Below are 26307 nucleotides of genomic sequence, written 5' to 3'. Positions count from 1 at the left end.
TTAGTTCTGTGAACGGTTCTCCTGTTCCATTGTGTATTATGATTCCAGCTTCCTATAACAAAAATTAAATATGATTCTATGCATACAGCATATCCCAATGGTTGTGTAATTTTGTATATGGGTACCGCTGCTAATTCTACTGCAATATATAGCATTCCATGACGGTAGAAATGCTGACAAAGGACTTGATTCAACATGTGTGATTTCTCTGGACCAGAAAAAACGTCTTCTTTGCTGGTGCTTGCAAAATGTGCAATGAAATTCCTATCGATAGTTTTCCCAACTTTCGACACAGTACTATGTAGTTCCCGATGTTCGGTTGCCAAGTGATGTCTGGTCTCTTGGACCTTTTTCATCGTGTCTTTCAATACTTGTGCCTGACCTGGTGTTAACTCATGATCGGACGGTGCTGACAAAGAAGAAACGTCATCGCTATTAAATTGGAATATCATAATTCTAAAAGAATGATCTCTTCTACGATTAATTCTCCATTTAAGAATTCTCGCGAACTTGCTTCTTAAGAGATTTTAATTTACCGCCTCGATAAAAGAGGTTAGGAACGTATGAAGAGAAACAAGATAAAAGTATAAGCATGCATCAAAATAGGTCGATTTTACAATATCAATGCATTCTTAGATATTCGTACTAACATAATAAATAATATTAAATGTTTCTCTGCGTACGTCGTGGTTATTATCGATATCAACATCTCAGCAGAGTTTGACTCTTCGCTCGACGAAATATCATTGATACATAGCGCGTTAGCCATTAATATTTTACCTTCTTCGAATTCTTTGTGGATGTAGAGGAAATTGATCTTGATGCGGAATGGCACCCAATAAGAGAACAAGGTACAGCAGAGGAAGAATACTCGGAGGAAGAAGAACTTTTGGATGAAGAGACGGACTGCGACGATCCAGTTGAATTATACAAACTATTCTTCACCGATGAGATATAGGAGATGGTTGTCGAAGAGACAAATAGATATGCAGTACAGCGCATATCCAATATAGCATCTGGCAGCAGAAGGCATCAACAAGCTTGGAAGCCTGTTACGAAACGCGAAATGAGTACTTTTATTGTTATTTTACTAATTATGGGTGTAGTGCGGTTACCGGAAATTAGACTTTATTGGTCAAAGAAGGAAATGTATGGGAATGCGCGCATAAAGAAAGCAATGAAACGCGATCGGTTTATGTCGATATTGAAATATTTACATTTCACTGATAATACGACTGATAGAATCGAGGATCGGTTATATAAAGTTCGAGACATTGTTGACAAAATTGTTCGCACTTCTCGAAATACCGTGAAACCCGGTAAAAATATAGTAATTGACGAAAGCATGGTTCCGTGGAGAGGACGCCTCAGTTTTCGGCAATATATACCAGGCAAGCGACACAAATACGGAATAAAAATGTACAAATTGTGCCTTCCAGGAGGTTATACGTATAATATACATATTTATTCCGGGAAGGATGAAGCGAGATGTGGAAAACCACATTCTCAAGATGTCGTAATGAAATTGATAGGGAATTTATTGTTCGTGCGCCGGATATTGTTCACTGATAGTTTTTATACAAGTGTTCCCTTGGCCGAGGAACTACTCGGAAAAGATACATATATTTGTGGCACCATAAGAATGAATAACAAATTTTTACCACCGCAGGTAAAGCAGAAACAAAAGCGAGGCGACATTATGTCGTTTCAAAATCGTAGAGGGGTGAAGTTTATGAAGTGGACTGATAAAAAGCCTGTGTGCATGCTAACCACTTCAAGCAATCACAAATGTAGTCTTATTCGCGGCAAAAAAGATAAAGTAAAGCCAGACACTGTTTTTTTTTACAATGATGCAAAAAAGGGAGTCGATCTGTCTGATCAAATGTCGTCATATTATAATTCTTTACGAAGAACAATCAAATGGTACCGGAAACTTGTTATACAGTTGATATGCGGAACCTGTCTGGTGAATGCGTGGTACGTTCACATAAAATGGGGAAGTAAACGGATGAAAATTTTTAAATTCAGAGGAAAGATTATTGACCATTTGTTGATGGATGTTGTAAATTCCCCTAGGGAAATAATAACAAAAAAGAAAAACTATTTTCTGAGTTCCTACGAAGGACCCGCGAGGAAGTCGAGAAGGCGATGTAAAGAGTGTAATAAACGATTAGCAAACCTAAGAGGCAATCAGTACGCTATGAAGACAACAAAAAAAGTAAAAACATTTTGCAATAATTGTGAGGGTAAACCGGCACTTTGCTTAACTTGCTTTAAAAAATTGCATAAAAAATAGAATAATTATTAATTTAATTATTAATTTAATTATTATTTAAGTATTTTATACTGAATGTTTGATTATAATGCTGAAATGTTAATGTTTACTGATGAATAATTAAAATAAAATTTATTTTATACTATGTATTTTTTGATATACGAGCGTGGCCCATCGGTGGGTCATGCCGCCCCACGGAACAATCAAGCATGACCCACCGGTGGGTCAAGCCGGCGTGAACTATATGATTTATTAAATCTTGCAGTACTGTCTCCGCATGTTCGTTTATCGCACCAAATTTTAATAAAACCTTGTCAACTTCATGCTCAACCGCATTACACGCCTCCATTATTGTTTTTCCTGGCTGACATCGCGTCACGTCTGCTTTATGTACGAATCACATGCCATATAGGCTTTCCCAGTCTCACACCCGTAGACACTGAAGTGCGCACCCGCGCGTCTCGCTCGCTACTGGCTACGCTACAAAAGAGAGCACCCTGCACGCGACACGGCCATGACCGTCATGTGACATGCACGCGCACCATGCTCGTCCAATTCATATCGATTTCGGATCACCGTATCAGTTTGCCTCTTTCATGATACATTTCGAAAATAATACGCAAATCAAAAAACACATGGAAGTTTAATGAAAAAATAACTAACTCGAATTTATATACATTTCACTTATTATCTAGTTCTATTATCGTATTAAACATCTTTACATATATTACATATAGTTCACATCGAATAGCGTACTGTACACACGATTTTTAAAATATATTTGCATTACCAAACCAATGATTTGACAACAATGAAATGATGTCGCCATTTGTAATACAATCTTCTGTATGTTTTGGAATGTTAATTTTATGAACAAATCTACAGAGCTTTCAACGTGCGTGAGTACCTAAACGATCAATTTTCATTTTGATGATATAATTTTAATTACAAATTAGTTTCATAAACAATAACACATTATATTTATGGAATCATTAGAATATTTTCACTTGAATACTGTTCCTTAATTCCTGTAGATTACACTTAAAGTTTTATGTTGCTCTGTAAAATATATGCCAAGGTTATCAATTGTAATTTGTAACATAAAAATGATATGGTGAAGGATATAATATTTACCCATTCGCGAGCCATTATGAAAATTGTAGTGTTGGTTAGTCTTGGTCCAATAAGTGGATTCATCTGTGCCATGTAGCAACATAACCAGCTACAAGAACAAAATATTTTTTATCTCGTTTATAATATGAATTGAGAAACACAATTATGGGAAAAATTTGTTGAAATATTTTTAATTCGTTTTATTCAACTTACAATAACCAACATGTGAAAGCTGTCAACATAAGGATAACCTGAAGAATTCTAGAAAAAAAGGGTTATTTAACACGCAAATCTTATTGTGACAATAACAATGATGTTTTCGTTACTTTTCATTATGTTCCGTAATTTGAATCATTTTCGGAATATATAAATTCTTACAGGAGAAGTAGATAAGATAATAAACAACATACCCCCGATTAACGCCTTTCGGAACAAAAATGGGTAATAGGATTCCCACTATGGCCCAGAGTGCAGTAAAAAATAATATTGGTATCCACGATGCTCCCATTTTATTGAATCGTTTCTTTAGTAATTTAACGAATGGGTTGAGACAATCACAAAATCAACGACAGTACTAACCCAAATGTGAATCACGTGAATACGAATCTCGATTTCTGACAGTAATTCGATAGGACGTACACGTATCTCGACTGAACATGCTTCGAGATACAATACGATAAGATACAATTATTCGATAATCGAAAGTGATCGAAGTAAGACTCGAGTGCTCAAATTACAGCTTTATTTATCGATTCCAAAATTATTCAAATTTCAAAACAGATAGCGAAAAGTAATATCGATTTCTTTTCTTGGTGGAGGAATAAATTAGTTCAAAAACTGTTTTATAAGAAATATTGTAGGCCATTTTATTTTAACGATTTAAATGCAAATAACTATATTTCACATTTTTTGTTCCGAAGAGAGTACACTGAAATCGGAACTCGACAAAATAAGTCAATAAGTTCTTGCTAAATCATAAAAACACGACATGACATATACATATGCTTAATCTCCAAATAATCTTTTTTGCGTTACTTCTGCAGCATGATTCAGCCTTGGAACATCGCCGTAACTTTTTGACGTTTCAACGATCGATGGCCCGTCTCCGCCTCCGATCGAAGAACACTGATCTATCTGACGAGTTGTTATTTCCGATTGAATTTCAATGGATTCGACCAATGGCTCTGTCATTCTTGCAATCGACTTTTTACTTTTGTTCGACGCATCGTCCTGCGATTTATCGGAATGGGATTTCGATACAGTCGTGTTTAAAGTCGCGCAAGAAGTTACAAACTTTTCCAAAATATCTAAAAATTTCAACACATCGATTGGCCGGTCGCTATTCACAAAGTTGACGTGTTAATGCATTTACAATGCGTATGCAAATTACCTGTCAAGTTAATACTTTCTTCGGCCAAGCAAATATCATCTTGAGAACTGATACTGTCTCTGCTAAAAAGGTGTTGTCTAACATTGGACAAATTTCTGGTCTTTAGTTGGGCGGTTTTTGTTGATCGATCAAGGGAATCATTTCTATGGGGTGTTTTATACATGACAGAACGTTCTGTTCGCATTTCACGACCCTTCTTGATGTACGGTATCAGACACGATAAATTTAACTCCGTCCTACAAACGCTGTTTGCAGTTTGTATGGATAATGGAGACTTGTAGTTGCTCACTAAAAAAATATAGGAAGATGTAATGAGCATGCGCAGCAATCGTATGCTAAGTTTATTACAAAACAAAGGTATTCACCTGTGTAGGGTGTTCGTATGTACGTTACAGGTTTCTGTCGTCGATCATAAGACGATACGCAAAGTGTAGACGTTAATCGGCTATTTATGTCTAAGAATAATAAATATTAAAATCAATATCGTAACAACGTTACTTTTCAACAATAATTGTATGTACCATGAATAGTGTCTCCTTGACCTTTGCCGTTTCTTCCGTAATTTGAATTCATCAACGATGTGTTATTCATGATGGCAATCAGAGCAGGATGCAATCTTTTTACGACATTTAAGACTAATTCGCATCGCTTGATTACTCGCAACTGTTGTGGTTCGGTGGCATTGTCCGTTAAAAGACTTTTCGATGCAGCGTCAGCTTCAAATATTGCTTGAAAGTACACGGAATTATTCGATTTCCGTAAGTAACGAATCTAAAGAGACTCAGTTTATAAACTCTTACCAGCTTTTAACTCCCTGATCATCATTATTGTTTGCCGTTCGATTATATCGCTTCCAATATCATTTATAATTGTACTAATCTGACGAGACAACGACACGGATCTGAGCACAACGCTCTGTACCTGTGCTTGAGTTACTGGCTCTCTATTGTCAAGGCAATTCGACATTATTGTGACACGTTCTTGAAGATCATCTAAAACTACCTAAATAATAATATGTAAAGCGACACTTTGTTCAAATTTCGTTCAATGCTTTGCTTCCGCGTGAACTATAAATCTTGCATCGATAATGATCCTATAGTAATATATACATGTATATGTATAAATACCTCACAATAGGCTGCCGAATCTATAACCAGATTGATCGCATCGTGTAACTTATTCATTTCCAATTTCCACTGAGCAGTCAGTAGTTTTACGTTTGCTCGCATCTCTTTGCTTTCTGGATGTAAGTAAAATGTAGTAATCGAAGAAATCAGTTCAGTCTCTAATGATTCAAGACTCGCTAAACAATTTCGAATCTGAAGGATCCCTAAAACAAATTAGTGTAGAACAAGGAATATTTTAATTTCAGATTTTCTTCATTTTCAGTTAATGGTTTCCGCGTGTTTTTACACTTACGATTTCTATCTTTACAAGAAGCAACAGCAAACAGACCGATTTGCATAGTTTTATCTATAATTTGATCGAAATCTTCCACCGCATCGGTCAAATCATTTTTGGATCGTTTTTTAGCAATCAACGAATTGCCACAAATCGTGACGAGTTTTCTTAAAGCGTTAAAAGGATCGCTGAAAACTTCCATAACAAGATTCAGTACCGAGACATTAATTTTACGTTCCAAACGATAGAGGGCATCGTTTAAACTATTCATAAATAAATTATTCAAAGCAGAGTCTGATGATTCGGACGTTAACTGATACTTTAAATTCTCGTATTCCAATATGATAGAGTGACAGGTTCCGGTGATTGCTTTAAAGTTGCAAGGTTTGCACACTTGCGCTATTGCCATCGCATGTGCGAATACGTCTTCAATTTGTACCCATAACTCTTTGCATTCTTCTATTTGCTCTTCTTGAGATTTGTTTGGCATTTCTGCCAAAATATCCAATACTAAGTCCATTCTAAATGCAAATGAAACAAAATAAAGTACTAAATTGACGTGTCCAACGAATGCGTTATATCCTACCTATAAACAAAATGATTTTCGCTTTCCAATATTTCATCCTCGGGTAATGGGTCTGGCGCATCCAATATTTCTAGTACCATCTTCAAACAGAAACAAATCCTTTCACAGATATATTTCTTACAATTCTATGCAAACAAAAGAATAAACGTTCGATTAGAAAAAAGATTTATATATACTCGTAATATCAATATCACAAATTATGCTATTACATAGATGGGTGCATTTAATTGATGCTGTTCTTGTACTACTTGGATTAGTAATTTAAAAGCTGCACACAACTGACAGGAATATAATATGATTTTTTCTGCATCCACACGAGATGCTAAGCTTTTTCTGTATATTTGTAGTGGCCCTAGCAACTCCAAAATAGACATTCCAAACTCCTAGAAATGAAATGTTGTTTAAAGCATTTAAAAATAGTATAGAATGTTTTACATAAATATTTTCTAGACCTTTATATTTTGAAAATGTTCAATTTCATTGGCTTTGCCCATTTCGCTAACATAATCCAAACAATCCGTTAATCTTTGCTTCAGTGGCAGACATTCCAATTTTTCCAAGTTTTCTAATGCTAGTTTAAATTTATCGAGTACAATTGATAGAATTTGTTCAACTATCTCTTTGTTTATTCTTTCTCCCTGCAAAATGTTTTGGAATAGCAATTAGCAGTAAGTTACATTATTTTTATATTTCAATTAAGCATACCGCATCTTTCACATGTTCGAGGGAGCAAAACTCCTCTACTATATTGGCGATTCTTGATTCCATTTCTTCGTAATCAGTAATATCTTCCTTCGATAAAGCATCAAATTTTTCTCCTAAACTCTCTAATCGATTGGAAAGAGTTGACTTTGTACTTAATGCATCATTTGTACACAAAGAGTTACTTTTTATTAATTCTCTCAATTTATTTACCTAAAGTGTTCAATGTAATAAGACCATATCATTAATTATGAAGATTATTATATTAATAAATTATCAATGTACTATTACCTGTTCTTCTATGGGTATTAATATCCCCTTTATTTCTTTCGTTTTTATAGACATTTCAACGTTTTTTATTTTCGTTTAATCAAGCGATGCTGTCAACTTTGCGACTCGTGATTGTTTTTAAATTGTAATGTGAATATAGCAAACGAATACGTTCTTTTTTACTGTTTTTAACAATGAAAGTCGACATCCGTTAATTTTTCATGTTGCCACTATTCTCTGCGTTCTCACGAATCACATCTTTGCGTCAAAGCAACATGTTGCTTTCACCGCTGCTGATTCAATTTATTTCGTATAAAATTCTTCAATATTTATTTCCATAAAAATAAGTAGTAGCAATATTTTCACGGACTTTGTAACAATCTTATTTTATTATCAATCCGCCCATCCATTTTGTACATACTATGAATAAAGCATGCGCATGCATCACAAACGTAGTATAATATTCCAATAATCAGTCACGGTAATTAATTTTTTTTTTTACTTCATTTAATTTCAGCTTTGTAAACTTGAAAAATTTCAGTGAGAAGACAATGGAATATTGGTTTTTATTCAAGTGCATACGATGATATGATTCTTACCACTTTTGCCATATGACAAAATAAAAATTTCGGAAAGAATCATCTGATCATGACAATGTCAAAATAGCATCATTATACGTAGTGGCAAAACGCTCAAACTATAATGAGCCAATCTCGACAGTCGGTAATTTAACTACCAGTTTGAGCGTTTGCTGTTGCATGGATTGGCGCTATTTTAACGTTTGAAAGCAGCAAACCCATTATGCCGAATTTTGCATTGTTTTTTATAAGCAGTAACGGTACGAATCAATTGTTCAGATACTTGATATTTGTACATGAAATGATTAATTATTTACAGCTGATTAATTACAACTCGAATATGAGACAAATTATTATAAATTCGTGCTAGAGATCTCTTCTAGGCTTTACAATCATAAAAGTGAACACGAATTCAAAATCGTAACGAAAAATCAATAAATCTTGATCGCAACTCGGAGCAAAATGATAAAATTTTGGAGGATTACTATATTAGATTAGACATTAAAATGTATTTCCGTGGGCATATTTGAACCCTAGAGATCTCAAATTAAAACTGGAGAAATTCCCTACATAATATATCAGTGTGTTGTTTATTCTTAGATCTCATCTGTTTTTATTATTCATTTGCGATTATTTGTGACTGCAGCTCATGTAGCTTATTTTGCATTGTACCTTATAACAGTCTATAAGCTGACGGTTCCATGTGTATTTAGATAGAGGGCGTAAGAAAACCACCAATTTTTACATATGGTTATTGGTCTCCTCTTATGACATACACCTCACTTATGTGGTTTTGTGACTCTTACGTGATCGCGTATGATCGTGTAGTGGGTTCTCTGATAAGTTCTTCTGATAAATTTTTGTCGGTTATCGCTTGTGCGTAATTTGATTGTATCCTTAAACCAGTATGAATCCAAACTAACGCAATTTATGTGTCCTTGTTTAATAATTTCACGCGATAAGTGGTTAGTAGCTATTGGACGTGAAAGAGGGTTATGTAATTTATCAAATTTATTTAACCAAGACACCATTATTTCTGCAAAATTTTTCGACTCCATCCATTGCTATGATCGAACAGATGCATTTATAGCAAAAATATATTTCGTGTCAGTCATAAAATTGTTCTGGATTTTGATGTTATTGAGCGCTGGAATCTCCGCGTGTATATTTATATATGTGTGTCATATGTATTCGTTTCGTGGCATTACAAGTGGAGTTCCTTCCCCAAATCAATTTCCAAAAATGTCTACAAATCTAAAAACGTAGATGTCACTTCTTTCTGATTTCAGAGGAAACCGTAGGAATTAAATTGATCGTGCTGCCTGTATGTATGGTTGATTCAGTGTTTCACAGGCCAAGGCTGTGCATTTTTATGATCTTGTTCTCTCTCTAGAACAGCTTGTGCACCTTGAAACGATGGTTAAGCGTTATGAGCACAGTAAAATCTTCCAATTCGATTGGAATCAAGTGGCCCTAGCATTTTGGCACAGATATCCCAATCCTCATAGGTATGTGAAACTTTATTTTAACGTGTATTCATTTTGTAGAATAATAGTATATAGAAGAGTTTGCTAACAAAGTTCAATTTGTTTTTAGCGTTCATGTCCTTTCAGAGGATATTATATCAAGGGAAGTCAGAGATGGAGTTCTATATACCAAAAGGCTGGTAACAAAGAAAGTCTCCTGGTTACCCAAGTGGGGAGAGAGATTGGCTGGAAAAAATGCAATTACCAAAGTTGTTGAGGAGAGTGCGGTGGATCCTCATACCAAGATCATGACCACATATACGAGAAATTTGAGCAGCGCAAAACTAATAGTAAACCGAGCAGGCTTCTTTTTGTCATAGAAAATTTCGTGAAAATGTTTGAACATGAAACTCATATATATGCTTTTTAGACCATTGTGGAAAAGGTTGCTTATAGAGTGTGCGAAGACAATCCTAATTGGACCATAGCAAACAGATCGGCGTGGATTGACAGTAAAATGTTTGGTGGTGGATCTCTACAGGCATATGGATTAGAATTATTGTCGAAGGGTTTTAAACGGATGTTTGATGGTTTTGAGTATGTGTTGGTTAACATGTTTCCGCACACGGCACAGCACATGAACCCAACTGTTTCTCAAATGGGTATCGTTCATCGAGTGAGTTAATAAATCACACAATCGATGCAATTGGTAGGTATTACACGTTTTAATCGATTGTTTGATGCTAGCATGACGATGGAGCTGCGAATAAATCTAGTCTGGCGGGAGATTTACAACATTCGTTGCAAGGCAAAGCAGAGAAGGTGAAGGACGTTGCGAAGAAGGCAACGGATTTAGCGAAGAAGAAGGCTGGACCGTTTTACGCTGCGTATCAATCGCAACAGTCATAAATGAGACGCGCCGGCCAAGTACGGCGCGATATGAGAAACGACTAAAACTACTTATCTTGTTGTTAAGTTGCATAGGAAATTGTAAATCGCTAAGAGATAACCAGAGACGCGCGTTAGTTTTCCGACAGTTTCGAATGCTAGAACGTTCCTTCCAGAGACAGGACATTGGAAACCAGAGAATAGTTTAAATATGCGTCCAAATGTTATTTCTTTTCCCAAGTTCGAACACTAACTAGAAGCGTCATTTGTTCTTGCACAAGAATCGTAAAATGTTGTCGCGCGAACTACTCTGTCACGATAATGTATAATGCACATTACGCTACACTATCATTCCTTTCAACTACCAATCCGTGGTTTAATCGTTTAGTTTTCTGTGTCATATATGTATATCTTCGTAGTAAGCGTTTTCAAACACAAAATCATATTTTTTACAATAACGGAACGAAAATGTTTGAATGCGGCGCTGTTACGGTACTATTATTGCGACGATACGTTCAAAGGAGGAACGTATTTTAGATTTTGATGTACGCGTAGTCTTAGATTCGTCCGAATAAACCAAAAAATGTGATTCTCGTGAAACGAGTACGATTGGGTTCGGTCTGGTTATGGGTGTCATATGGTTATAATAAGGTACGCATTTCGTGCATCTCGTATCTTGCGATCGGCGCGACAATCCGTCGCATTTCTCACGTTTTGCCCGATTTCTCGTGACGCATCGTGCATATTTATTTGGTACAATGGAATTGGTGTACTAACGACGATCAGAAAATTTTATTTCGGTGCGCATTCATAGTCAATTTTGCTTCACGCGTGCAATTATTACTTTCGCGTAGATCCAAATATAGTATGTAGTCTGTGCTATTCCTGTGTTTGTACGGTAGAAATGTATACAAACCACGAGCCAGAAACTACATAGGAAATCAAGGAATTAATAAAAACTCACACGTCTATTTTTAGCCAGTATTGTCCGTCAACGATGCGAGAATCGCTCGATATCAGAAGGGATTCACTAAAACTATATAAAATGTAATTAATTACATGTATGTAGTTCCAAAAGACTGTTGCTTTTTCATTGTTGTCCGTCCATTAGCTGGTTCGTATCCCAAGTCGGGAGTTAACAGTGTGCGGTCTCACACACGATTCTTTGACATCGCGAACGGACCTTGATCCTGCGGTCTCAAGGAAAGTGGGATTTACCACAAGCACTTGTGCTCGCATTGCTCATCTATATATTCGAGCATGTTGTTATACCTCCCACCCTCTCCCTCTTTCTTTCTTTTTCCAATTTCCCCCTTCGTTTTGTACGTAGTCAGAGTTACAGACGAGGGGACATACAGAATAAATGGATGGAGAGAGAGACAGAGAGAAGAAACGAGTTCTCGGATGCAGGAGAAGCGGAAGTTTGATTCGTTCACGGGTTTTCCTCGACTGGTCCGTCATCAACTATAAAAGCAAACGCAAATCAACCTTCCAACAGTTAAGCTTCTACGTTCGGATACACAAAGGAGAGACAAAATATTGCGGATAGATTTGTAGATACGGTTAAAAGTCGCGAAATCGAGCATTATGTGGATGCTTTACGTAGCGTTGGGTGAGTACACACGCGCTCTTGAAATTTCTAATAAGTATCCTGTGTTGTCGAATAAACGTTACGTTCTTTACATAAAATGATTTTCACGCAGTTGCCGCGTTCACTGGAAGCCTGATCGCGTCTCCACAGGTAAGCAATTTCTCGAAAAGTCTCGCACTCGTTCAGACACGATTGGGACGATTCGGGCGATCGATAAATGCGCATAAATAACGAATCGTCGCGCGATATTTTGCCGGACTGTTAGAGGTCTTCGGAAGTGGATGGATTCGTGTTCGATGGGCCAATTTCCGGTGATACGACTACGGAGAACGTGGTGACGACTTCAACAACTTCGACACCGAGCACAACCACGGATGCACCTGTTTCAACAACGATGGATTCCGCATGCATCAGTAGATGTCCGGTGAGTTCTAGCACGGTCTTCGATCGAGAACGGATCGATCTGATCGCGACGTTACGCTTGCGTTAACAAGGTCGTCAGGATTATCGTACCGGTTTCGCCGTCGAGTTTATCGCTCGAGATGGAAGTTCACGCAGAGTGACTCGCAACGTACAATCAGCCGAAACGCTGGAAAAAGTTGTTGTTTAATACGCTTTATAGTACGGTTTTTTAGATCGTTGAACACGAATCTAACACCAAATTAATTTTTTAATCAACTTTTATTTAATAACACATACATGTTTTCAATGAAACAGTGAATTTCGAGATTACTGGTCAATAGTATTTTAATATTTGAGATTTTGTTATTATAAAAGAAAGTTGGTCAAATTAATCGTTTTCATAGAATCATTTATTCTGAGCCGCGTATTTCCTCGTGTGCAGGCTTGTGAAAATAAAACTATGATTATTATTTCTTTTCTAAATAACAAAAGAACCATTAATGTTACGATTTAACGGTTCAGTAATAACTTCGTCTTGTCAATGTTTATTGTTTCATATACTTTGAAGTATCATTTATTGATTTACCATTTATTTGAACTATATCCGTTACTTCGAAAAATCAAGTCTCGTACAGCGTTCCGGCCCGCTGTACAACGTATCGTTTATTGATGCATCGCGATGTAGCGTCGTCGACGCGTCGGTGACGGTAACGGTAACGGGAAACCATTAATTTTTTAGACAACGTTCGAATATAATCCGGTTTGCGGGACCGACAACGTCTTGTATCCGAATCCAGGACGGTTGAATTGCGCGTCGTTGTGCGGTAAAGGTAAGTCTCGGAAAACAATAGGGTGGACGAAACAACGCGGTACAGATACAATGTTAATCTACGCAACGTTCTTGCTGCTTCGCAGGTGTGTCGATACAGCACTTTGGACCCTGCAGGACTGCGAGCTCAAGGGGATAGTCGTTCCTGGAGCTTTGCTTCGCAAAAAGATCGCCGGTCGAATAAAAACCTGATTTTGAAACGGACCGATTCGCGACTCTTATTTATTCGTTATCCTTTCGATACTACTCGTTATCCTTAGTTGTAGGTTATGTAGGTTGTCAGCCGAGGGACGTCGTCGATGCGTTGTGATCGGCCCACCTGACTCTTCGCACGATTTCATAGTTTCCTCCGTGAATGCCGTAGAGATGCCTGGTCAGCACGTTGATTCTCTCTTCTTCCGCTCTAATAGCGGTTCGCCTGTATCGCGCGACCGTCACCAGGCAGCCAAGAATCAGCGCGATTTGTACGATCAGCCAAAAGATCAGCAGGCTGAGAGCGAGACTCGCGTCGACGCAAAACAGTCCGTCTACGGAGTCTGGGAACAGAGGAGGAGACGCGGTGGTAAAGCGTGTTTCCGCGTTTCGTTCCGCGTTGCGTTCTGCATTTCGCTCTGCGAAACGCGCTTACTTCCAGCCGTGATCAAGACCGTGTCGGGGTTCCCGTTCCTCCCCCTCGAGGACAATCGGTCCGGCGTGGGTGCGACGGGATTCTGAACGATTATCGAGAGCTGAAGCGGAAGTTCTTCCGGAGTGGTATCGTTCGAGCTCGCTTTCACGATCTCACGTTTTCTTCTTCCGAAAGAGAACCGGTTGCCGTTGCACTTGGTCTAAAATCGATTGCGAGAATGCTCTCGATTACAATTCAATGAAAACAAGATTATACCGACTTTCAGGTTCATTTATATTAGGTTTACCGGAAAGTTCTGTCCGATAGCGTCACTTCAAGTTTCAGTACATATGCACATGTTGATTTGAGACATATATGACTATTTCTCTTTATCATTGCATTTACACACATGTACTCTCCTAAATAAACTGAGACAGAGATGTCTCGTGTCATTATTAAGTGAGACGCGATCGTGAAAACATGGCTACCGATGATAATGCCAGACCACACGCTGTTTTGGCGACTCGTCAGAAAATCGCAGAGCTAGGCTGGGAAATTCTGTCACATCCACCGTACTCCCCAGACCTAGCACCCTCCGATTATCACTTGTTTCTCTCTTTGCAAAACTTTTTACAGGAAAAAAAATTCGAAACTGAAGCTGATGTCAACCAAGCACTAGTTGAGTTCTTCGCCTCTAAAAATAAATCATTTTTGTAAAAATGGCATTTACAAGTTGCCATCACGCTGGCAAGAAGTCATAAGTAACGATGGAAAGTATATCCTATAATAAATATTATTAAATGTATGAAAATTGTGTTATATTTCAATTCAAAAACGGACAGAACTTTCCGGTAGACCTAATATAAACCGACACCGGCCCGATTTTTCGCGTCTCGAAGGTCACCGCCTACTTAGCGAGATCCAAGAGCGATGCCAGCCTCTTCATCTGTATATAAACACAAAGCTATCGTCTTATGTACGTCGAACTCACATCAACGCATCAGTATGATCCACAGAAGTCGTTCACTTATTTGTGGAAAGATACGTGTAGGGTATAATGACAGAATTTACGATGCCTCGCTGAGTATCGGCCGGGTTTCGGAGAAGTGTAGTTCTGAACTACATCTGACCGATATCAGACCGACTTAGTTCAGTTCTTTCCTGATCTTTGTACTGTCATTGCTATCACAGTGTTAACTTTTTGCAATTGTATTAAATTTAATATAAATGTTCCGTTGGCGATATCGTCCTTTTACTACGTTTTCATTCGCAATTATCCGGTTAATTTTATTCAATCAAATGTTGAATGAATATTTTTGGCATTCGAAAGTATGTTTTCATAAAAATTTTGAACTGTGGTCGATTAACACGTTGAATGCCACGCCGGTTTTATAGAAATTGTCCGTGGCGCCACGATGAATTTTCTTTTATGTGATACATATAATGTTGAAATATCATCTGCAATAGATAAGTTACAGTGTATAACCATGTTTGACATGTTAATTGCGACAGGGGTCACTGTTTGAATTGACAATGGTAATAATACAAAATTTTAGATATTGACATTTGTTTTAAATCATATATATTTCTATCAATTTGGGCGCGCCGGTCACCGGTGGCCCCCATGGTGTCACCGCCAAGTTAAGCGCCGGTCACCGGTGACCCCCGTGGCATTCAACGTGTTAATTGTTTATATAAGAGAACTTCTTCCGATTTTCGGTTTCTCCAAATTGAATGAACGCTCCAATTTCTTTCTCTTCTCTTTTTCGTACTTCTATTCTCTACGTTCAGTGCAATTGGTATTGCAATCAAATCACTCCTCGAAAACGAAAAGCTGTTTGTCGTTACATTCCCAGCTCTTTTTCTATACTCTGTCTATACTGATCAGATGATGTGTGATGGGACGCGGCAGAAACAGTGGGAAAAGCGAGCGAGACGGGGAACTCGAGAGATTTTTGGAAACGGTAGCACTCAGTGGGGAGAAGTCTGGAGCAGTGCAGGCATGAAAATGAACTACGTAGGGCGACGCATGCGCAGATAGACCCGCGCAGTGACGTGGCGTCTGCCGGATCAACATTACAATTCTGGACTAAGATCAGGACACAGACTCTGCGCTGCGTCGCCATCGTAGTTCACAATTACAATGTTCACCCGGTAGACGCCCCACGCCGTAGTGCGGGACTCGCCGCGCATGCGCCGCCTTGCGTAGTTAATATTTTTGACTGCACTGGTTGGAGGTTGAATCGGCATCGATACGTTCAAGCTATTATGCGTAGGATATCATTCTCGGATCGGTGTCGGTTCGGTGTCGGTCTGTATAAACGGATCTTTAACCGCGACGGACGCAGACGATACTCACCGGCGTGCACGCCTCCGCGCAGAATCGAACCAGCACGTTGAATCGAACCAGCTGACTGTCGGGAAATTTAAAGGCGGCGAAAGTCGCGATCAGTGATCTTCCGTCGGCGGGGTCTTTGGATAAAGCGGGAAAGGTGGACGGATCGGTGGGGCAACCGAGTTCATCCAGAAGCAGGAAAGACGAGTCGCCGGACGCGCTGCTCGCCACAAGGTGGCCAGCCTCGATGTCGTACGGACCTTGCGGAAACACGAGTGAAAGTAAACGAATTGAAGTCGACCGATGTCGCGCGTGTCCGCTTCCGCGCGCTTACCGTTCGCCGGATTTAACTCGATCTTGAGAATCAGTTTCTGTCCGAGATGAGTGACCACGGCGTCCTTGGAATTTTCATCGAGGATCCTCATGGTCACCAGCGGCGGTTGAGACGACGCGTTCACTATCGTCGACGATATCGGCGGCACTCCTGCGCTAAACGGACGAAATTCGAATCGCGGGGCGAGTTAAAGAACACGGAGCAAATTTTAAAGAAGAGAAGTGTCTTGTTACTTTGGGTCGAGGAAGCTGAAGCTCGAATGAACGGTGACGTTCCTCGGACCCGGTGGTTCTCGATCGTTCAGCGAGCAACCGATTCGAACCGCTTGGTCGCCTAGACGTTGTACGATCGGGTTGAACTGCACCACGATCGTCGTCCAAAACAGCGGCCGCGTCCTGCGACAGGTTATCGTTCGCGGGGTTGTCGCGGTCTGAATAAAGTCGGAACGAATTTTTTCCGATTTCTTACCGATTTTGATCGTCGACGGAGAAGGCGATGTTGAGACCACATCGCGGCGTCACGTTGGCGAATTGTTCTGGTCGAGGTTGAGAAGGTAGAGGCGGCAGAGGCGGCAACGGCAACATCAGTGTTGTTCGATTCGCGCCTCGTCCTTCAACGGCGCAGCTTTCCGCGTAGCCCGCCGCGTAAATCCGACCGAAGAAGGCGTCGCTTGTGCTCAGTTCTACCCGCATCGTGCTCTCGTTGCATCGCACCCTCACTGGAAGACGGAGCAGCGGCAACAGCAGCACGGTTTCCATTCCGTTCTTATCCGATTTCGTGGTACCAGAGTTGGGCATTATTCGAATAAATTGTTCGAATAAAATTTTATTCGAATAATATCTCGAATAAATTATTCGAACAAAATTCTATTTGAATAACATCTCGAATAAATTGTTCGAATAAAATTTTATTCGAATAACATCTCGAATAAGTTCGAGTAAATTATTCGAAATAAAATATATTTAGATAATATAACGAAATTTTCTCGTTTCTGTAAGGAAAATGTAATCTCATTTTTTAAGCAGCTCTCAGAGATTTGTTAAACATTTAAAATTCCGCTATGTGGAAATATATTATGCATATAACTATGGTCTGATTAAAATAATTTATTGAATAAACCACAACGATAAGAAGAATCTTCTTCCTTCTTGCTTTAAATTATTTCGATAAGACCAGAGTTATGTGTATAATATGTTTCTATACAGCAGAATTTTATACGTTTGAAAGATCTGTAAGAGCTGCTTGAAAAATGAAATTACAATATTTATCTTATAGAAACGAGAAGATCTTGTTACATTTTCCGTAATTTTGGATATTTCCTTCCTTCAAATATTATCTTACAGTATTAACCCTTAGCACTCCGAACCATTCTGGACGTTGGCTACTAGCTACTCAGCGCTACTTTTCGGCAGAAACGGGCATTTAGTCTTTCTAACATATCTGTATAAACGTCTATCTGGAGCTCATCTTCACTACTGCTTGTGTCATGAGACTCATTCGTGTTTGAACGTTTTGCCATTGTTCTAATAAAAAATATGAATAAATACATAGGTTGAAAATTTCTAATTGTTATTATTAACTCACAAGATGATATTTACCAAAAAAACTTTTACCAAACAATTGATTTACCAAGAGAACAATCACTTCTCCGATTTTCTCACTCGTTAGATCTATTTATACCGCTTGACGCTTCAAACCAGACTGAGTTCAGCTTTGAAAATCTTTTCCTCCAGATTTTATGATTATAAATCTTACTATACAGTGCGTGCTATGTTCGCATACCGACCTTTCTTCTACAAACTTGCCTTATCGCTCTTTTCAAATGGCGCCTTTGAAATGCTCGGCCGTCCTGAGCACGCCTCTCACGTTCTCGTCAAAACCCGCTGACATTTCTTGTATATATCTTAGTAATTTTACTATATTTTGATTTGATTTCTTGTGCCATTTCAAGAGAAAACTTCAGGGAAACATGCATGTCTCAAAAAGTTGCCCTGAAATAACTCAATTCCCCGTAATCACTAATAAACTTTAATGTCCCACGAGAGGAGACATCCGAGCGATATGCTAGAATTACGATGTCCCACGAGAGGGGACAGCGGAGTGCAAAGGGTTAATACTTCCTCTTAAAAATTATTCGAGATGTTATTCGAATAATTTATTCGATACGTTATTCGAATAATTGATTCGAATAAAATGTGCCCAACTCTGCGTAATACTTACGATCGAGGCACGGCTCTCGTTCCCGGTAAACCGCGTTCGCCGTGGGTATCAACGAACTAACGCCGAGGCCGCTCGTGTCCTCCGCGTGCAACAGACAGATCGGGTCGCCGGTCGAATTCTCCAGCGTGTATCCCCGACAGAGGAAACCGTGATCGTTCGAGTCGCAGCTTCGCTCGCACTGAATTCGAGACGACGACGGATCATCGGTGATAACTCGAGAACAAGCGTGCTCGCGCTCTTCTTACCTGCTTCTCGTCGATACCGGCCAGAGCGACCTCCGAGTACGGCAGCGTCGCGTTTCGAAACTCCGCGTACGAACAGTACTCTCGGTTCGCTGAAAAACATCGCAGAGCATAGACACGTGGACCGTGGGTAAGCTGGCCTAGCGCGATTCCGATTTACTCACAGACGGTTCGACACTGGTCCCGAAGGTACTCGTCCCTGTACATCGAGGCCCTGTAGGCCTGCGGTCTGATGCCTCTCTCGAGCAGTGACAGCGAACACCGGCCGATCGCGTTCTCGGCCGAGAGCGGCTTACTCGTGCGGAACTGAGCCGATTTGCAGCTTCTACCTGTGACCAGTGTTGAGATTGATACCGCGTCGATACCTATCGATATCACTTGACAAATTTCGATCCAATACCGTATTGTATCAGAGACGTACAGTGACTCTTATAATATTCGGATATTTAAAAAATTGTTGCTGATTTCGATTGTTTGTAATAGTAAATACGGTGTTCTTGCTTTGTAATATAATAGAACATTCACTGTAGTTTGTAATAACATAAATTTTATTTATTTATCGCACATACTTTTCTTAGTACGAAACTGTGAACTAAATTGTGTCAAAATTTAACGTCGTAAAAATATTCGGACGCTCGACAAACTATAATATTTAAACATGAAAATTATTAACGTAAGCAATAATTAATATTTCGTTGGATAACCCCTTAGCTTTAATTACGTGTCGCAACCGTTTAGGCATATTGTCTATAACTTTTTGTAAGTAACTTAGTGGTATACGTTTGCATTCTTCAATTAATCGTTTTTTAAATTCTTCCTTCGATCTTATATCGGTATTGTTCGAATTTTCCTGTCCAAAAGATCCCCTATATTTTCAATGGGATTCAAGTCTGGTGACTGTGGTGGCGGATGTAATACTGTGGGGCAATTAATACATAGAAGGTATTATTGGCCTTATGTTCACGATCATTATCTCCGTAATATTTAAATGTGTGTTCTATATCCATTGCGGTCACGCTTTTCTTAAGATTTTGTTTTCAAATATTTAGATACTTAAATTTATCTAAAAATTTTTTTTATAAAAACCAGTTGTCCAACTCTTTTTGATGAAATAAACTCCCAAACTCCCACACCATAATATAGTAAAGTCTCTCTAATTGACGCTCAGGTTGTACACAAAAGTGGACAATTTCGGAAGAGGAGATGCGATTATTCGAGCCCTGTGACTTGTTTATATAGTAACCGAGTGTTAATAACGAGCCGCAAGGCTGGAATAATCGACTTACTCTTCGTAAATTATCTATTTTTGTTTCCAAGCTGTGCGTCAATTAGGGAGAGTTTACTGTATTTCCACCAAGGTGCTTTATTGTTGGATTTAAATTTATTCGGTTAAGCTCTTGATTTCGTTTACGCTATATTAATTTTCGTCCATCAGTGTTAAACAGATTAAATTTACTTTCATCGGCAAAAATTACATTATTCCACCAAATTTTTTCCTTATAAACATATTGTTTTGCAAAAGCTACTTTTTTCTGCGATTCGCCTTATTTATTTAGGGTTCACTTTTACTTATATATCTTATAATATCAGCTAAGGTATTTTTACTTAATTTCAGGAAATTACCGATTTCTCGATACGTTTTCTCTTTTTCTTAGTGAAAAATTCCTAATTGTCGTACGTCAAAGGAAGTATTGTTACTTTTTCATCCCATACTTGGAATTTCTAATTGATCCTAACGACCTTCGCGAACAATAACTGACATTGTGAAGTGTGTTCTTTCGTCTTGCTCGATGTTATGTTTGTAAACAAACGGCTAAGGTGTGTCGTTATCCGCAAGAAATGCGAAAATAAATTATCTGTTCGAATATTTTTGCGACGATAAATTTCGACATAATTTAGTTCACTGTTTGGTGCTAATAAAAGTATGTGCAATAAATAAATAAAATTTATGTTATTACAAAGTACAATGAATGTTCTATTATATTATAAAACAAGAACACCGAATTTACTATTGCAAACAATCGAGACCAGCAACAAAATTTTTTGAATAGCATTATGTCCGAATATTAACCTTTTAGGTACGGCTGAATTCTGCGCGAGGCTATTTCTCTGGACGACAGAGTCTGATATGTACCGTACAGAGTCTGATACTGTATATTCTGTCTGTATATACAGGGTGTCCCAAAAATGTCTCGCAATCCGAAAGTGGCGGGTTCTTCAGGCCATTTAAAGCAACTTTTTCCTTTACAAAAATTTTCTCCGAGGCACCGTTAACGAGTTATTAACGAAAAACAGTGACCAATGAGAGGCGAGCTCAGCTGACGCGAGGCGATCGAGCCAATGTGCGGAACGGGGCTTCGTGCGCTGGTTGGCTGGGCCGCCTCGCGTTAGCCGTATCCGATTCTTATTGGTCACTGTTTTTCGTTAATAACTCGTTAACGGTGCCTCGGAGAAAATTTTAGTAAAGGAAGAAGTTGCTTCAAATGATCCGAGGAACCCGCCATTTCCGGATTGCGAGACATTTTTGGGTGACTCTGTAGACTGTTGTAAATCGATGTGAAGACAAAAGAAGTGTGAAACAATGCATATGAAGACGATTATTTGTGATTCAAACGATGAGCGAGTGAGCTACTAGAGCAAGCCACTATAGTGGCGCGTCGGGCCTAAAAGGTTAATAAGCGTCACTGTAGGTAACAAACAGAATCGGTATCTCTTCAATACCTATTCTAAAATATCGACACCTGATTGATACTTTTACCGGGATGTCGATGCCTGACTGGTAACTGCTACAAAAATACCGGTGTTGGTACACTCTCTTGTGTGTGTAAACTTTTATGAAAGTATCAGTGTACACAGAACGAAAGTATCAATACTAATACAACACACGAGGAAATAGGAATATATAAAAACAATAGGAATTCGTTCTATGGGAATCATTTTTACAACTATTTCGTTCAATTATGAAAACGTAAGTCCGTTTATTAAGATGACTCGATGAAGCATCAAATGAGTATATTTAATATCGTATGATATTAACAGGTTTACGTCGGCGCTGCTATTTCAGTTTCTCGGTACATATTGGGCGCCTGCTTTGGGAGCAGCCCAACCTCTGAAGTATAGAATTATCGATGACAGTCTTTAACAAACGTTTTTAAAACTCATTATTACGTACACCATGGTAACCCAATATGTTCATATTTGATGGCACTCGTTGTCCGATGAGAAAGACTTGTCAACCATCGGCGATAAGCGCCGCTCGATGGAATATTTAAGTGTGAGTCACCGGTGAAACGCGCCGGCGTGAACGTGTTAAACAGGTATTTACAATTTTGTTAGATATCGGAGGGCTATCGATTCATTCGTGTAGTGTCAAACGGGTATCGATACTTTCGCGGAGTATCAAAGCAACTTCGATTCAACACAGTATTGGTTTGGTATCGTTTTAAGAAGGAGCGATGCTAAGTACCTAAAATTTCGATACATATCGACCTCTGCTATCATGTACTTTGACATCGAATTAACTGAATATCAGTCTCGATTCCATCACTACCTGTGATCGAGACGTCCGATGACGATATCGGTTCCGTTTCCGTTTTCGAACCGTGAACGCGCTCGAGGCGAACCCGTGCTTACTAGGAGTGTTCAAGTACCCGAAATTTTCGGTCGATCCCGAAAGTTTATAGAATTCGAGTATCCGAAGGAGAAGTCGGATCAAGTCGGGATCACGAAAAATTGCAATGTTTGTGTATCCGAATTTAACAAAGGGGGCTTTTCGATGACAGAAATGTGATGTTTCTTAATGATTAATAATAATAATAATACTAATTATAATAATAATTAATATATTATATTATATATTATTATTATATATATTAATATATAATAATAATAATAATAATAATTAATAATAATAATAATTTTCCATATAATGAAATATAATGAAATATAAAATAAAGGATGCGAGGCAGCTCGCGATAGAAAACGTGAATATTATTTTATTTTCAAATTGGCATATAGAAAAGACAATTGATTTCAGGATACCGACGGATACTCGAATCATATAAACTTTCAGGATCCCGAGCCGATCCGACCCGACTTCTATTTCGGGGCCCGATCCGATCCGACTCCGTGGCTCGGGTACCCGCACACTCCTAGCGCTTACCCGTTTCCACGCATATCTCGTAGCACTGGCTCCTGGTGATCGAGCGTGGCAAGTGATACGCGCCTGGATCGATGAACACCGCGCCCACGGTTCTTTCCACTTGCCAAAATCTGTCCCGCCGGCATCTCGCTGGAACTGATCGCAAGCGTTTAATCGACAGCGTTCCAGCAGACTCGACAAAGCGACACTAGCGAGCGACTCGTGATTACGGCTACCTTTCGCGCAGATCAGATGATAATACGTAGAGTTGGCTTCCGGCACGAGATCGTCGTTTTCCGTTTCCATGGTGTAGCAAACGCTTCTGCCGAAATCCACGACGAACGCGGTGCAGTTGGAGCGCGAGCATCTGCAAGTCGAACGAACGACGATCACGAACCGATCCGTCCCGCTTCCCGCATCACCCGTGATCTTATCACCTTCGGCTCCGACCTACCTCTCGAAGCAACTCTTAGTGATCCCGTTCGAGTTCACGGCGCTGAACAGAATCGTTTGCGACTTTATCGATTCCGGTTTGACGCCTCCGATCTTTTCCCAAGCGTGGTCCGAGCAGGTCGACACGGATCGCGGTTCTCGTTCGACGGCACGGTCGGCCGCCGCGACTCCGCCGCAAAACGAGATCGCGACCACGAGACGCGCGATCGTCGACGCGTTCGATTTCATTTGTCCGCCGGCGTTCCGCGCGCCCGTCGAGCCGTACGAGACTGTGCCAAGGATATTCCCGATCGCTGGATCGTTTTTTCCTATCGCGAGCCGCGAGCCGCGAGTCGTCGGTCGCCGTAGATTATATGCACACAGCCCGCTTACGTAACGAAGCGGGCCGCGCCGATCCTCGCGAACGCGAACGCGAACGCGAGCGTTGCGCGAGAACCGATTTCCATTCGAAAGTATTGTAAACCGGAGCTCGTTCTCCGCGAATCGTTCCTCCCTTCGGTTCCGGGCGAGATATCGTTTCCGATCGGCGCGCGCGGTCCGACCGCGATATCGGTCGCGAATCGCGATCGCTAAGCTTCGAACGGCGCCAACGACGAGGTGCGACGGGCCCGATCTCGCGAATCAGAACGCGATATGGCGACGGAGATGCTTCCCGATCCGAAACTCCTCGGAGCGAGCACGGGAAAAAATGCAGACGCGTCGCAGATGCACCGATGACTGACGCGTCCCGCAACGTGGGCACAACTACAGTGCAGAGTGCACGGGCTCGCGCGTTCACCTGTATCCTCGAAAACTAAAACGAATGGGAACAAACTCGGCCGCGCGCGCACCACGCTTCGCCAATCATCGGGCTATGGTGTAACAAAACGCGTAAACGGATGTCGCCGCGAATTCGTAATCGGCCGCATGGCTGCGCGTTGTTCCGACCGAAGCTGCTGCTGGTCCCCGTTTCGGCGGCGTCGGTCCCCGGCGAGGCGAGGGAGAGAACAACGAACGCCGCGACTGGTCGCGGAAGATCGCGAACCGAAGGCTTGGTCCCCGGTGCTCGACGAATACGCGAAACGAACGGCGAGACGAGCGGAGGGCAGACCGCGAACGAGTGACGCGCGACGCGTGACGCGCAATGCCAGACAAACGACACGGCATTCGCAGTCCGTCGATCGTTATCTCGCCTCGTCATCTATTTCCGTTTGTTTCGCGGTGACGAATCGCGGGAAAAGAAGCGCCACGCCAACGGTTGCAAGCTGCAAGACCGAAGCACGAACGTACACCCCCCTCCAAAAGTATTAGGAGATCTCCTTATTTCGCGTTAATTGTAATATCGCATTCAGATCGGTCAATGTTTGCGAGTTTTATGGCATCGTGTCGTCGACGGTGTATAATTCAATGATCATTTATTGCATTTTCGTTCGTTGAAATCGAATCCAGGGTACATTTCCATACTTCTTGCTCGGTGCGACACGCATCAATTCTTAATACAGCAAATACTCTACAATTGTACCTCAACTTGTATACAAAATGAGACAATCTCGGTCGAGCAGGTACGATTATTCGAGCCTCGTGGCCCGTCTTTATAGTTGCCGATTGCTCGAACACAGTAAATTCTCTCCAATCGTGACTCGGCTTGTAAATAAAAATGGAGAATTTGGGAAGTGCAGCCTCGCGGCTCGTTTTTATAGTCATCGACTGTCAACAACTATAAAACGGAGAGCCGCGACACTCGAATAATCGCACCTTCTCTTCCCAAATTGCCCATGTTTCTTTCCAAGGTAAGGGTCAATTAGGGAGAATTTACTGTACCGGCATACTAAAAAATGCACGGGACCAAAGATTATCAGAAATAATGGAACAGCCACTGAAACGGATGCCGAAATTAGTGCAAAAAAGTAATTTAAAAAAGCGGTGGACGTATCGACGAAAAGAATATTGAATTTCCTGTCATAAAATTCACGTTGTTTGTACTGGCAAACGTAAAATATATTTTACACACTTGTTACAGTTCAATGTAATTAACTTTGAAGAAAAAGTCGTTCAAATTGCAAGAATTTCATATCGGTTTTCCACATTCGCCGAATTCTTCCGCGATTGTCCTAATACTTTTAGAGGGGGGTGTACATAAAATAGGGATCGACGATCGACAGCAAAGCGGAACGAGGTACGAGCTCGCGCTCGCGACGCGACGCAACGCGCACGAATTACCGCGAACGTCCTTCGGATTGCGTAACGACGGCGAACTTCGAATGCGTACGCCAAGCTGGCGAACGCTTTTCGCAAGAATTCGAAAGGCAACGCGAAGACGAGAGAAGATTGCGCGAGAATCAGAACGGACCCGCATCCCGTTTTCGGCTGTCGCAAGCGGCTCGCGAAACGATTCTCGCGCCCGCATCGTAGACGCGCGTCCGCGCCTCGCGGATCACCGGAACACGAAGATCTGGCCGATTTCTCCGCTCGCGTTGCCTCATCCGACCGTAATTTCCTTTCCTT

The 26307-nt window shown here is 40.4% G+C and overlaps 5 protein-coding genes and 1 long non-coding RNA gene across 10 annotated transcripts; 3 read left to right on the top strand and 3 right to left on the bottom strand.

Annotated features, from left to right (window-relative positions):
• Positions 1–319: 319 nt before the first annotated feature.
• Positions 320–2424, top strand: LOC143260718 (uncharacterized). Its single transcript, XR_013035004.1, has 2 exons — positions 320–1977; positions 2077–2424. It is a non-coding gene; the product is annotated as an uncharacterized LOC143260718 (long non-coding RNA).
• Positions 2425–2899: 475 nt separating this feature from the next.
• On the bottom strand, positions 2900–4037 carry LOC117230041 (V-type proton ATPase subunit e 2-like). Its single transcript, XM_033487103.2, has 4 exons — positions 3799–4037; positions 3602–3649; positions 3410–3497; positions 2900–3334 (listed from the first exon to the last, which is right to left on the bottom strand). Exons 1-4 carry the CDS (start codon positions 3894–3896, stop codon positions 3317–3319), a joined length of 252 nt encoding a protein of 83 aa, XP_033342994.2. The 5' UTR covers positions 3897–4037; the 3' UTR covers positions 2900–3316.
• A 191-nt stretch (positions 4038–4228) lies between these two features.
• On the bottom strand, positions 4229–8917 carry Spt (Spitting Image). Of its 2 annotated transcripts, none has more exons than XM_033486831.2 (12): positions 7759–8917; positions 7471–7680; positions 7218–7403; positions 6975–7148; positions 6766–6890; positions 6198–6700; positions 5906–6108; positions 5579–5780; positions 5300–5506; positions 5144–5233; positions 4779–5066; positions 4229–4695 (listed from the first exon to the last, which is right to left on the bottom strand). In XM_033486831.2, the coding sequence occupies exons 1-12, from the start codon at positions 7810–7812 to the stop codon at positions 4394–4396; spliced, it is 2544 nt and encodes an 847-aa protein (XP_033342722.2). In that variant the 5' UTR covers positions 7813–8917; the 3' UTR covers positions 4229–4393. The 2 variants fall into 2 exon arrangements, with proteins under 2 accessions (XP_033342722.2, XP_076383215.1); XM_076527100.1 differs by having other exon boundaries at positions 7471–7592.
• Positions 8918–9053: 136 nt separating this feature from the next.
• Positions 9054–11748, top strand: prel (preli-like). Of its 4 annotated transcripts, none has more exons than XM_033487051.2 (6): positions 9054–9191; positions 9605–9639; positions 9709–9823; positions 9912–10131; positions 10212–10457; positions 10529–11748. In XM_033487051.2, the coding sequence occupies exons 3-6, from the start codon at positions 9732–9734 to the stop codon at positions 10688–10690; spliced, it is 720 nt and encodes a 239-aa protein (XP_033342942.2). In that variant the 5' UTR covers positions 9054–9191; positions 9605–9639; positions 9709–9731; the 3' UTR covers positions 10691–11748. The 4 variants fall into 4 exon arrangements, with proteins under 4 accessions (XP_033342942.2, XP_033342933.2, XP_033342925.2 ...); XM_033487042.2 differs by having other exon boundaries at positions 9132–9280; XM_033487034.2 differs by having other exon boundaries at positions 9132–9312.
• A 301-nt stretch (positions 11749–12049) lies between these two features.
• Positions 12050–13695, top strand: LOC117230036 (uncharacterized). The gene is made up of 5 exons (XM_033487089.2): positions 12050–12281; positions 12373–12410; positions 12526–12684; positions 13402–13492; positions 13578–13695. Exons 1-5 carry the CDS (start codon positions 12257–12259, stop codon positions 13628–13630), a joined length of 366 nt encoding a protein of 121 aa, XP_033342980.2. The 5' UTR covers positions 12050–12256; the 3' UTR covers positions 13631–13695.
• LOC117229920 (uncharacterized) lies at positions 12923–26204 on the bottom strand. The gene is made up of 12 exons (XM_033486866.2): positions 23825–26204; positions 23607–23737; positions 23392–23526; positions 19394–19558; positions 19233–19321; positions 18988–19165; positions 17236–17485; positions 17001–17162; positions 16768–16922; positions 16458–16693; positions 14120–14318; positions 12923–14027 (listed from the first exon to the last, which is right to left on the bottom strand). Exons 1-12 carry the CDS (start codon positions 24049–24051, stop codon positions 13771–13773), a joined length of 2184 nt encoding a protein of 727 aa, XP_033342757.2. The 5' UTR covers positions 24052–26204; the 3' UTR covers positions 12923–13770.
• Between the last annotated feature and the right edge of the window lie 103 nt (positions 26205–26307).

The sequence above is a fragment of the Megalopta genalis genome, chromosome 17 (assembly GCF_051020955.1).
Source record: "Megalopta genalis isolate 19385.01 chromosome 17, iyMegGena1_principal, whole genome shotgun sequence".
Taxonomy (NCBI): domain Eukaryota; kingdom Metazoa; phylum Arthropoda; class Insecta; order Hymenoptera; family Halictidae; genus Megalopta; species Megalopta genalis.
The sequence above is the reverse complement of the archived record's forward strand: the minus strand, read 5'-3'. Positions and strand labels throughout refer to the sequence as shown.

Coding starts and splice junctions, on each gene's coding strand:
- LOC117230041 (XM_033487103.2), bottom strand. CDS start 3,896: ATGGGAGCATCGTGGATACCAATATTATTTTTTACTGCACTCTGGGCC. Junction 3,650..3,798: donor CCGAAAGGCGTTAATCGGGG/GTATGTTGTTTA, acceptor CTTTTTTTCTAG/AATTCTTCAGGTTATCCTTA. Junction 3,498..3,601: donor GCTTTCACATGTTGGTTATT/GTAAGTTGAATA, acceptor TTGTTCTTGTAG/CTGGTTATGTTGCTACATGG.
- Spt (XM_033486831.2), bottom strand. CDS start 7,812: ATGTCTATAAAAACGAAAGAAATAAAGGGGATATTAATACCCATAGAA. Junction 5,507..5,578: donor GATCAGGGAGTTAAAAGCTG/GTAAGAGTTTAT, acceptor TGTACTTTCAAG/CAATATTTGAAGCTGACGCT. Junction 5,067..5,143: donor CATACGAACACCCTACACAG/GTGAATACCTTT, acceptor ATATTTTTTTAG/TGAGCAACTACAAGTCTCCA.
- prel (XM_033487051.2), top strand. CDS start 9,732: ATGGTTAAGCGTTATGAGCACAGTAAAATCTTCCAATTCGATTGGAAT. Junction 10,132..10,211: donor TGAGCAGCGCAAAACTAATA/GTAAACCGAGCA, acceptor TATGCTTTTTAG/ACCATTGTGGAAAAGGTTGC. Junction 10,458..10,528: donor AAATGGGTATCGTTCATCGA/GTGAGTTAATAA, acceptor GTTTGATGCTAG/CATGACGATGGAGCTGCGAA.
- LOC117230036 (XM_033487089.2), top strand. CDS start 12,257: ATGTGGATGCTTTACGTAGCGTTGG. Junction 12,411..12,525: donor GCCTGATCGCGTCTCCACAG/GTAAGCAATTTC, acceptor CCGGACTGTTAG/AGGTCTTCGGAAGTGGATGG. Junction 12,685..13,401: donor CATGCATCAGTAGATGTCCG/GTGAGTTCTAGC, acceptor TTAATTTTTTAG/ACAACGTTCGAATATAATCC.
- LOC117229920 (XM_033486866.2), bottom strand. CDS start 24,051: ATGAAATCGAACGCGTCGACGATCGCGCGTCTCGTGGTCGCGATCTCG. Junction 19,559..23,391: donor CGAGATATGCGTGGAAACGG/GTAAGCGCTAGG, acceptor CACTGGTCACAG/GTAGAAGCTGCAAATCGGCT. Junction 16,923..17,000: donor TTCAGCTTCCTCGACCCAAA/GTAACAAGACAC, acceptor TCGTCCGTTTAG/CGCAGGAGTGCCGCCGATAT.